The sequence below is a fragment of the Carlito syrichta genome, unplaced genomic scaffold (genome assembly GCF_000164805.1).
Source record: "Carlito syrichta isolate Samal-C Ts95f unplaced genomic scaffold, Tarsius_syrichta-2.0.1 Scaffold305248, whole genome shotgun sequence".
Classification (NCBI taxonomy): Eukaryota; Metazoa; Chordata; class Mammalia; order Primates; family Tarsiidae; genus Carlito; species Carlito syrichta.
In genome coordinates this window covers 68495-80612 of record NW_007249344.1, presented here as the reverse complement: position 1 = coordinate 80612, position 12118 = coordinate 68495, and the positions used below count along the sequence as shown (strand labels likewise).

The 12118-nt window shown below is 40.9% G+C and overlaps 1 protein-coding gene across 4 annotated transcripts in view; it reads right to left on the bottom strand.

Moving 5' to 3' along the window:
• Positions 1–12118, bottom strand: part of RAF1 (Raf-1 proto-oncogene, serine/threonine kinase) — a 32547-nt gene that overhangs the window by 13812 nt on the left and 6617 nt on the right. For 2 of the 4 annotated variants that reach the window (XM_021714121.1, XM_021714122.1), the window contains 4 exons: positions 5401–5513; positions 3849–3951; positions 3382–3539; positions 1027–1125 (listed from right to left, as the gene is read on the bottom strand). In XM_021714121.1, coding sequence (XP_021569796.1) covers positions 1027–1125; positions 3382–3539; positions 3849–3951; positions 5401–5513 — 473 coding nt within the window. The remainder of the gene's footprint in view (positions 1–1026; positions 1126–3381; positions 3540–3848; positions 3952–5400; positions 5514–12118) is intronic. The other 2 variants (XM_008061419.1, XM_021714123.1) reach the window with 2 other exon arrangements.

Here is a 12118-nt window from a genome sequence, read left to right as displayed (position 1 = left end):
CCACCTAACACTACTTCTCCACCAACCAAACTGGAAACACACATTAAGTACAGCATTTTTATTATTTGCTCTAATGGTTAGATTGAGCTTTGTTAAGATTTGGGTAGCACCCACGTATGAATTCAGGAGTTGTATAAAAGGCCAGTTTTCTAAGGAAAATTGTTCTATCCCTTTGATAAACTGCCTTCCCATGTAATTCTGTTTGACTTTAGAGGCATGGTTTCTTTTAATATTCAGAAGCAGGTACAATCTTTTGGTTATATTTGCTTTTCAAATTATCAAGAAAAATTAAAGTCATACACAAATGTAAATCCAGATATATAAATTCCTTATTCTGAGATATGCTACCTTTAACAATTTCCATGATAGCTTTACAAGGGCCATTCAATGTTATCTGATTACACATACGTTAAAGTAAGATATTTGACGTGGATTTTACTTTAGGTTTCAAATTCATGTGTTAACACTGAGCAAGACATGCAAACTTAACAAAACTCTGATTGTAAAGCTGGAAAACAAAGTAAAGATACGTTATATGCAAGATCATAGGCATACTAGAAAAGATATTTATACTGAAATTTTAATAAGATTTTTAAAAAGACAGCAGTCTATTAAAACTCCAAGGTTTTAGCAATGCTACACCATTAAGCACTTCAGAGTTGACGGTTTTATTTCTACTCAATCACTGCATTCAGTTTCGGGATCCTTTCCATTGAGGCTCAGCTCACGCATAATGATGAAAGCAGACTCTTAAGGCCTTGAAAATGTAAAGCGATATTAAGGGATATGCTATGATCACAGAATGAACTATAGTCAAAGTCGCTTTGCAGAATGTAACAACTACAGGATCAGAGAGAAGCATCTACATTTTGCTGTAACACCAGTATCAAGTAAAGTTCCAAAGAAGCAGCAAGGGTTTACACAGAAAGAGAGAGGAGGGAATGCAAAGATTATCTTTTGTATTTGGGCTTCTAACCCCACCCACCCAGTTTAACATTCCAATAGAAAAGCTATAGGTAAAATTACCTAACAGGTATCCGGGAAACAGACTCTCGCATACGACGCATTGTCAAAGAAGGTAGTGCTGGGACCCCACTATCACCAATAGTGGAATTTGGAAACAATCTAAATGAAAGCAGGGAAAGACTGGTTTACAGACTTGCAGTAATTTTACAGAGAGAATCTGCCTGCCATGCCTTGCAAACTCACAGCTACTCAAGCTGAATTTTTCCCAGTCACATTTTCTTCAACTGTTTTAGGCAACCTGGAGTAAAGGGACCAATGTCCCAAATGACTGGGCTTGAATGATTATAGAAAGTAATATTGACCTGCCAATGAACATACAGCCTTCAGTGCAGTGTGCAATTCTGGGAAATACTGGTCCAATGCCCACCTACATCAAAATAGTGTTTTTTAAAGCTACGGCCGGGTGTGGTGGCTCAAGCCTGTAATCCCAGTACTCTGGGAGGCGGAGGTGATAGGATTGCCTGAGCTCAGGGGTTCAAGACCAGCCTGGGCAACATAGCAAGACCTCGTTCTCTACAATAAATCAAAAAATTAGCCCGGCGTGGTGGTACATGCCTATGGTTTCAGCTACTTGGAAGGCTGAGGCGGAAGGATTGCCTGAGCCCAGTGGGTCAAAGCTGCGGTGGCTGTGAGTGCACCGCTACCCTCCAGCCTGGGTGACAAAGACTTCAACTCAAAAAAAAAAAAAAAAAACTACAGTAGGGCATTTCACAAACAATATAACATAGAGCTTTTCTGTAAACATTCTGTCTTGGAAACACATAGATGAAAAGACTAACATATGAAGACTAAACCACAGAAAAGTGATTAACTAGGCACCTTCTTTCTGTGAGCTGGGCACTAGTAATTTTACATTTTATCCATCTAATGCTCATAAGAACAACTCAGGGAAGGTAACAGTCCCTTCGTTCCATATGCTGGAACTGAGGCTCAGAGGTGGTTGCAGTTAGTTAATGACAACACTGAGATTTTGACAAATCTGTTGGACTCCAAAGCTTGTGCCATTTATACTACTCAAGGTCTCACAGAAAATCAACATGTGACTAATCATGAAAGCAGAAAAAGATGTTCCCATCATTTGCTCAGAAGGAGATGATGGAAAAAAAAACCAAAAAGATGTTCCCATCACGCTTTATTCCCTTGGTTTTTCTAGTGCCCTCAAAAAAGGACAAATTCAACATTTCATATCCTTGTTCACAATTTTTTGGTTTTTTGGAGTCGAAGTCTCACTCTGTTGCCCTGGCTGGAGTACAGTGGCCACTGCAGCCTCAACCTGATCCTTCTGCCTCAGCCTTCCAAGTAGCTGGAACTACAGGCCTGCACCACCACTCCTGGATAATTTTTTTTTTTTTTTTGAGTTCAATCAATTTTCTCTCCTTGGCCTCCCAAAGTGCTGGGATTACAGGCTTGAGTCACTGCATCCAACCGTTTCAACTTTTATTTATTTATTTATTTATGTATTTATTTATGTATTTATTTATTTAGTTGGAGTCGGTCACCCAGACTGGAGTGCAGTGGCCACTCCCGGCCACCGCAGCCTCGACCTGCCGGGCTCCAGCGATGCTTCCGCCTCAGCCTTCCAAGTAGCCGGAATTACAGGCATGCGCTACCACGCCCGGCTGATTTTTTGATTTATTGTAGAGATGAGGTCTCGCTGCCCAGGTGGGTCTCGAACCCGTGGGCTCAGGCAATCCACTCATCTCAGCCTCCCAAAGGCGCGGGATTACAGGCTGAGCCACCAAGCCCGGCGGCCTTTTCAATTTTTAAAAGACAATTTGGAATATGTATTTTAAATTTTAAATTATTTAATAAAATAACAAAATATTTTGTAGGAAACAAAAGTCTTTCAAGATTTTACACACAAGCCATTTTAAGTCCAAACAACTTAAGTTTCTTCCAGTTAGAGGTGAAGAAAATAGCACCAACTATGCTTTCTGGTCCTTCTCAATGTCAAAGGCACGTTCAGCATATTCAACAAAATCGTGTTTACTAGCAACATAGTAGATGATACTCTTAAGAGAGAAAAGCTAAAAATCTTTTCATTTTCATAACCCTTTGTTCTTTTTCTTATGAATCACAGTATGTCAATCTCTATTTGACAGACAATAGATCCTATCCTCCACAGTATGTCAATCTCTATTTGACAGACAATAGATCCTACCTGTGTTATAATGCCACAGTAAATCTAGCTAGATACAGAACTATCATGTTTCTAAAGTAGATGGTTTCTGCATCACAACACACTTAAGAAGTCTAGATCCCAGACTTATCAGCAAAAATGTACAATAAGCACCCTTAAAAGTGTTTATATTTCCTACCCCATTACATTCTCTGAAAAAAAGAACAATGCCTTACAAGAGTTGTCTGATATTACTCCAGTCCACACACATAGTAGGTACTTTGGTGCTACAGTGCTCATGAAATTTGTAGCCACAAGTCTGACATCGAAATCCGTTGAGCAGGAATTTCTGACATATGTCACAGAAGGCAAGCTTCAGGAACGTCTTTCGAGCCTGCGTTAAGAATACAGGTATAAATTATGCTGAATAAGTGAAAGACGACAAAAGACAAAAAGCAGTTTTCTCCTTGGCCTCCAAAAGAGTTCTTACAGAATGAAGAATCATACTTTTAACATTTGTACAATTCAAAACCAGACATTAAAGCATATCTCAAACTAATAAATTCTAAATTGCTTTACTGTAAACAATGACATAACCAGAGCTTTAAACAGCCCAACAATAAATACACATATTACTTGTGAGAAATTCCTGTTATTCCGGGCAAAGCACTCAACATGCCACAAAAATAGATCTGCAACTTACAAAATTGTGTGTTGTGAGAGGAACATGATCCAGGAAATCTACTTGAAGTTCTTCTCCAATCAAAGAAGCAGCATCGGTATTCCAATCTAAACGTGCCTTTTTACTAAAAAGGATTTTAAAAACATAATATGAAACAGAAACATTTAAACAAGGTAAGAGTTCAAACACAACTTATTTAATCCATAATACACTCACGTTTAATTCATACAACAAGCCTATGAAATAGGTATTATTATCCCCATCTTAAAAATGAGAAAATTGGAGCTATAAGATGATTAACTTATAAGAAGATTAACATTAAAAGTCACAGAGTAAGTGTAAGAGCCTGTTGTGGAATCCAGGTCTGTATGATTCCAAAGCCTGTGTGCTCAGAATTAAGTTTTCTTTAAACAATGCCATATAACAATCTCATAATAAAGTAAATATACTGGACGCTGGACATTATAATTCTATAAAAATCCTAAAATCTTGTAAAATGAGTTATAAATATTGCCATAGAACCAAAATTTAGTCAATAGTCTACTTGAATCTAGAAGATACATAAATAGAGAGGAATCACAAATGAAATGTACTTTTCTATTTATTTATTTTTTTTGTTTTTTGTTTTTTTTGAGTTGGAGTCTCACTGTCGCCCAGACTGGAGTGCAGTGGCCGCTCCCGGCCACCGCAGCCTCCACCTGCTGGGCTCCGGCCATCCTTTCGCCTCAGCCTTCCAAGTAGCTGGAACTACAGGCGTGTGCTACCACACCCGGCTTATATTTTGATTTACTGTAGAGATGAGGTCTCACCAAGTTGCCCAGGCGGGTCTCGAATCCGCGGGTTCAGGCCATCCACTCACCTCAGCCTCCCAAAGGCGCGGGATTACAGGCTGAGCCACCGAGCCCAGCCAGGATAGCTTTAACTACAAACAGTAATGCCAACACTTTCTGAGTGCCCGCTCAATGTAAGGCATTATAAAAACTCCAAAGAAAAATCTCTGTTTTCAAGAAACATGTCACCTAACACTACTGCCTCCACCCATGGAAACATCCACACCTAACACGCATTTCATCTTTTAAGAGAATATCCACTGGGCACGGTGGTTCATGCCTGTAATCCCAACACTTTAGGAAGCAGAGACAAGAGGACTGCCTGAATCAGCCTGAGCCACATGGCGAGACTTTGTTTCTAAAATAAATAAAAAAATTAGCCGGGTGTGGGTGGCACACGCCTGTGGTTCCAGTTACCTGGAAGGCTGAGGCAGAGGAATCGCCTGAGCCCAGCAGGTCAAGGCTGTGGTGGCCATGAGCATGCCACTGCACTCCAGCCTGGGTGACAGTGTGAGACTCTGACTCAAAAAAAAAAAAAAAGAGAGAGAGAGAGAGAGAGAATATCCAAGCAGTAATTTCAATTTCTTAGTATCTTATTTTTCTGAAATGTTGCTTTATAAGAGTATACAAATACACAATATTCTATAGAAAGCTAGTACATTTCTTAAAAACGGAAACATCAGTTGAAACTAGGAGATCCTTATCAGTCTGAAGGAGGAATTAACTGACTTTTGAGCTCTTACCCTTTGTGTTCATGAAGAAGTCTGAACACTGCACAGCATTCTGGTTGTAAGCCTCTCACCTTGAGCGCTTTCATAAGGCAATCATGCAAGCTCATTCCATTTCTCACATTAACCTACAAACAAAGGATCACCTTTAGGAACAACACAGTCTGCAGCACCCCTTGAAAAGGAGAGCACAGAAATAAATGCCATCAGTCTGTAAGGGTATAGGCAGAAGATTTATGACAGCATTGCTTATAATGATACAAACACACATACATGTGGGCACACACATACATGAAACAACCTGGATGTCCAGCAATAGAGAAAAGCACTTGAGTATAGTATGGAACATCAGTATTACATCACATTATGCAGCTACTATATTATATTACTTATAATGACCTGGAGTGAGAAGAGAGATCCATGATATACTGAGGGAAAATATTTTTCAGAATAATACAAGGAGTTAACATTATTTTAAGGCGAGGAAACCTATGTATTCTATGCTCATATATGTTGTCTCAGTGTGGAAAGACACACCTAGCTGTTTACCTCAGGAGTTAGTGCTGAAGAAAGAAAAACAGGCTGGACACGGTAGCTCAAGCCTGCGGTGGCTGTGAGCATGCCACTGCACTCCAGCCTGGGACAGTGAGACTTCAGCTCAAAAAAAGAAAGAAACATAATAAGCTTTCCATGTATATGTCTCTCCTTGTTTAACTCACCGATACGTATATGCAACCATAAACACTCACTGGAAACAACAAAGTCAATGTGATCTATAAACAAACAAGTTTTCTGTTTTGTTTTGTTTTTAAGTTGGAGTCTCACTCTTGTCGCCTAGGCTGGAATGCAGCAGCATGCTCACAGTCACCACAGCCTCCACCTGCTGGACTTAGGCAATCCTTCCGCCTCAGCCTTCCAAGTAGCTGGAACTACAGACGCATGCCACAGTGTCCGGGTAGGTTTTGTGATTTATTGTAGAGACGAGGTCTTACCAAGTTGCCCAGGCTGGTCTCGAATCTGCGGACTCAGGCAATCCTCTTGCCTCAGCCTCCCAAAGTGCTGGGATTACAGGCTGAGCCACTGCACCCAGACAAACATAAGTTTTTATGATAAAAAAATATGTATTTGAGGTCGGGCAAAGTGGTTCACACCTGTAATCCCAGCACTTTGGGAGGCCAAGGCAGAAGGATGACTTGATGCCAGGAGACTGAGATCAGACTGGCAACATAGTAAGACCTAGTCTCTATTTTTAAAAAATTTTTTAAAATTAAAAACAAAAGTTGTATCTGAATTCAAAAATTTCATTTCACATATACTTCACACTAGTAAAGGCAAGCAGGAAATGGACGTAACAGAACTTCAGCCCCAATGTAGGGAAAAACGCCATCTCAGTTTAAATATATGTGCATAAAAAAATAAAAAGAGCCGGGCTCGGTGGCTCAGCCTGTAATCCCGCGCCTTTGGGAGGCTGAGGTGAGTGGATTGCCTGAGCCTGTGGGTTTGAGACCCGCCTGGGCAGCGAGACTCTCATCTCTACAATAAATCAAAAAATCAGCCGGGCGTGGTAGCGCATGCCTATAATTCTGGCTACTTGGAAGGCTGAGGCAGAAGGATCGCCGGAGCCCAGCAGATGGAGGCTGCGGTGGCCGGAAGCGGCCACTGCACTCCAGTCTGGGCGACAGAGTGAGACTCCAACTCAAATAAATAAATAAATAAATAGAAAAGAAAAGAAAAGAGAGACTTAACCAGGGAAGGATATCAGGGATAACCTTATAAGGCAAAAAAAAAAAAAGGGCAATGTCTGGAAAGATTGTACACCCCATAGTACTCAGCCAATGAGGATCTGGGGGAGCTTTGTGTGCTAGGGAACAAATTGCTTGTTGTAGCTGCCCTGGGTGTGCCTGCCTATCAAACACCTGATCTTGGAAGACCACCATTAAAGTCTCAGTTCTGTTGTAAAAAAAATAATAAATGTGCACACCATAACAGGTAGCCTTGGAAGTTTAAGTCTCTCCACGGTCCTTGTACTTAATCCTCAAAAGCCAGGCAGGTACTTAAAATCAGAGTAGAAGTAAGTACAGCTGTATAAGAATTCCAACTTAAATCTCAGAGTTTTGATAAAAGCCCTCCACATTATGTTTTCAAACTCAAGAAAGTTAATCAAAAGTAATACAACTAAAGTCAATGTGACCAGCAAGGAAAGCAGAACATAGATTTGCAGTGCTTGTAAACTGTCTACAGAGAAGTTCTTCTTCTGGCTTAAAGTGTAATAGCTGACATGACCATCCAAGTCCCTTCCCAGAGGAAAGTGAAGGTATTTATGTATATATGTACGAGTGAACACTGGAATGGGAAGGAAACAAAGCAGAGTTCCATCAAATCCAAAGTGTTCTTAATCTTGGCTCTTAGCTGAATGTGGTGGCTCATATCTGTAATCCAAGCACTTTGGGAGGCATAGGTGAGAGGATCACCTGAGTCGAGGGGTTTGAGATCAGCCTGGGCAACTTGGCGAGACCTCATTTCTACAATAAATCAAAAATTAGCCGGGTGTAGTGGCACACGTCTATGGTTTCAGCTACCTGGAAGACTGAGGTAGAAGGATTGCCTGAGCCCAGGAGGTCTAGGCTGCAGTGGCCACCAGCATGCCACTGCACTCGAGCCTGGGTGACAGAGTGAGACTCTGACTCAAAAAAAAAAAGGAAACAAGACAGAGGTATCTGGGCCTGGCCAGTAACTAGGCTCCCAACCAGAGCACAGTAGTTGGATGCAAAGCCAAGATAACACAATAAACTGAAAGGTAAAGGAATGAATTTGAGTCCAAAGAATTTGAAGCCATCAGTGAGGGGCAATGAAAGAAATTTTTCAAAAGGCTTTACTTTGCTATTACTGGCAACTGGTGAAGGCAAGCAGGAAATGGACTTATCTGCTCACTCTGAAGCACAAAAGCAGGCTCCACATTAAGAGTACAGCATAGAAAAATTTGAACTTGTAGAACAGATAAATTCAGAAGGTGACAGGAGTGGAGGAGGAATACTCTCCAGGAGAATTAATCATCTGGGAGAAGAGAGAAGAGTTTTTCCCAACTAAAAAAACTCCTCTGCAGATTGTGACTGCTTCTTTGGCTACTGATGGTTTGTCCTCTTTAGATACACAGCAGAAAAGAAAGGTTATGAACAACAGGGACAAGGGGACCAATTGATTCTTCAAATAGATAAAGATTTCTTTATCACAGGACCTAGAAGCAGGGGTCACCCAATACTTTTGACTCATATGAACATGTAACCTATTTAAAATTAAATAAAATTGACGTTCTTTAAAAGTTCCTTGTACCTGGCTACTCGGAAGGCTGAGGCGGAAGGATTGCCGGAGCCCAGTAGAGGAGGCTGCGGTGGCTGGGAGCAGCCACTGCACTCCAATCTGGGCGACCAAGTGAGACTCCAACTCAAAAAAAAAAAAAAAAATTTCCTTGTACATACCGAAATAGCTAAGATAAATGATATCTGGAATTTGTGTCAAAATAATTGAAAAGGAGTGGGTAGAAACCCAGATTAAACAGGCCTGCCATGATTAGTTAAGTGCTAAAACTGGATGATGAGTATATTTTTTATTTTAATCGACTTCTGTATATATTTTTAAATGCTCCACAATAAGTTTAAAGGTTTCCCAAAGCAGCGATACCCTCAGAAAGATTTCACTAATTTCCAGCTTCCCAGAAATAAAACAAGTAAAGCGAGATATACTGATCTAAAATATAAAGACACCAAGAGAGAAATGAAGAGCAGTAAACACTCATACCTTAACAGAACATGACGTGCATCAAACACTCTGTAGCAATGCTTTCAAAACTGTAAAGTGATTATCTGTTATATCATCAATCTTCATTAAGAGTAACAGACTTCCAAGCTGGACAGGTCTTTACATATCCTCTAATCCAGTTAGATTCCCATATGTGGCTGGCATCAGAATTATGCAAAGAGCTTGTGAAAATATACAATCCAACACATCCCAAGATTCTGATTCAGTTAATCTGGAGCAAAGCCCATTTATTCAGAATGAATCTGTATGTTAGCCAGCTTGTGAGGTAACTCTAATGGTAATGGTCCTCAGCTCTGGTCATGAAACTCATCCAGTGATGATGATGATGGTCATAATAATAAGCAGCAGCAGCAGCAGGAGGAAGAGGTCAAAAAGGCACCTATGTTTTAAAAACAAAAATGGCCAGGCATGGTGTTTCATGCCTGTAATCCTAGCATGAAACACCATGGGAGGCAGAGGCAAGCAGAGTGCCTGAGCCCATGGATTCAAGACCAGCCTAGGTAATATGGCGAGACCTCATCTCTACAATAAGTCCAAAAAAAGGTTAGCTGGGAGTGGTGGTGCATGCCTGTAGTTCCAGGTACGTGGAAGCCTGAAGTGGATGGATCGCCTGAGCCCAGCAGGTTGAGGCTGCGGTGGCCAGGATCGTGCCACTGCCCTCCAGCCTGGGTGACAGAGTGAGACTCTAACTCAAAAAATAAAAATTAAAATAAAAGCTCAGAAATAATCATAGCTACCATTCCATTTATGAATCAGCCACTGTACTAAGTACAAGTCTCATTTCATAAAAGTCAGGAATCAGAAGTTCAAAATATTATGAAGCTTGTCTAAATGATACAGCTAATAAAAGGCAATGCAAGGTTGCCTTTGGGTCTGGTTGTCTTAAAGGTCTATGCACTTCATCCCTATGCCAAATTAAATTTCCCAGCTTTCAGGGCAAAAAAAAAATGGAGAAGACAGACTCAATAACACCGTGAAGAAGCACCAGAAGGTTGTCAGCTTCCCATAATATACTTCCTATCTGACCTCTCAATTTAAGATCAGAAAGAAAATTAATAAAAAAACAGTAGGTTGGCCAGGCACTTTGGTTCAGGCCTGTAATCCTAGCATTTTAGGAGGCTGAGGCAAGAAGAATGCCTGAGACCAGGGGTGCAAGACCAGTCTATGCAACTTGGTAAGGCCTCGTCTCTACAATTAATCAAAAAATTAAGCCGGACCTCAGTGGCTCAGCCTGTAATCCCAAGCTTTGGGAGGCTGAGGTGAGTGGATTGTCTGAGCCCACAGGTTCGAGACTCGCTTGGGCAACTTGGCGAGACCTCATCTCTACAATAAATCAAAAATTAGCCGGGCGTGGTAGCGTGCGCCTGTAGTTCCAGCTACTTGGAAGGCTGAGGCGGAAGGATTGCCGGATCCCAGCACAGAGTGAGACTCCAACTCAAACAAACAAACAAAAAAATTAGCTGGGCATGGTTGCTCGCACCTGTAGTTCCAGCTACTCGGAAGGCTGAGACGGAAGGATCACCTGAGCCCAGCAGGTCAAAGCTGCGATGGCCGTGAGCATGCTACTGAACTCTAGCCTAGGCAACAGAGTGAGACTCCAAATCAAAAACAACAAAACAAAACAAAATAGTAGGTAAAAATCACTTTGCAAACAAACAATCACTGTTCAAATATATACTATTTATTTTGCCAGCCATAAAACTTTCATTTTTAGGAAGAGGAAAAAAATAAATCTACTCAAACTTTCATTGACACTTGTAGTTTCACCTTCAATTCATAAAGCATGTAAGTATGCAACAATATAATTGGAGGGTTCCTTAGGTTCACAGAAGAAGTACAAAGAAATTTATCAGCAAGCTGGGAAGAGTAGACCTATTAAACAAGACAAGTAGAGAAAACTCTGGACTGGGGTTCCCAATCTCAAAACTTTGATTTACCAAGTATATAGAATAAACACAATGCATTGATTTTACACAAAGAATGGAGAGTAGGAAAGAAGGAGGCACAGAAGTTTTCAACTAAAGTTTTTCTCAAATGTTCCACCAAGCAAAATCAGCACAACTTCACGTTTCTGTTTTGGCCAGGTGGGTTGTTTGTTTCGTCCAGAAAAGAAAAAACTTTTTGAACAGTAAGTTCTTAGAAAAATTGAGTTTTGTATTAGAAAACCCAGTGGCAGTGTTTTGCCATGATAGTAACATGAACCTGTCACTGGTACTACAAACATAAACTACGCAGAAATAACTGGCTGGTGCCAGTACCCTGAAAAAGAAGATACTGTGATTTCTAAGTTGCTTCCAGACTTGTCCTGGGCCTATGAGTATACTAAAATACTTTTTTCCTAAGTATTTTATTTTATTCTTTGTATTTGACTGCAATATTTAAACTTTTTCATGGTCAGAAGAAATAAAATGTCTCTTTTTTTTTTTTAGTTGGAGTCTCACTCCGTTGCCCAGGCTGGAGTGCAGTGGCACACTTACGGCCACCCGAGCACTGACCTGCTGGGCTCTGGCGATCCTTCTGCCTCAGCCTTCCAAGTACTCAGAACTACAGGCGCACGCTACATACCTGGTTAATTTATTTTTTATTGTAGAGACGAGGTCTCACCAAGTTGCCTGGGGTGGTCTCAAACCCGCGGGCTCAGGTAATCCACTTGCCTCTGCCTTCCCAAGTACTGGGATTACAGGCTGAGTTACTGAGCCTGGCCATAAAATGTCTTTTAAAAAATTAGCTTAAGATCAGACCTAGGCTCTTTAGTCTATTAAAAATAAATGAATACATTTAAAAATACTAGCTGGAAAGGCCTAAGAAGACTTTTCAAAGAAGTTCTTGAAATATACCCATAAAAGCCAGGCTCGGTGGCTCAGCCTGTAATCCCACATCTTTGGGAGGCTGAGGTGAGTGGATTGCCTGAGCCCGC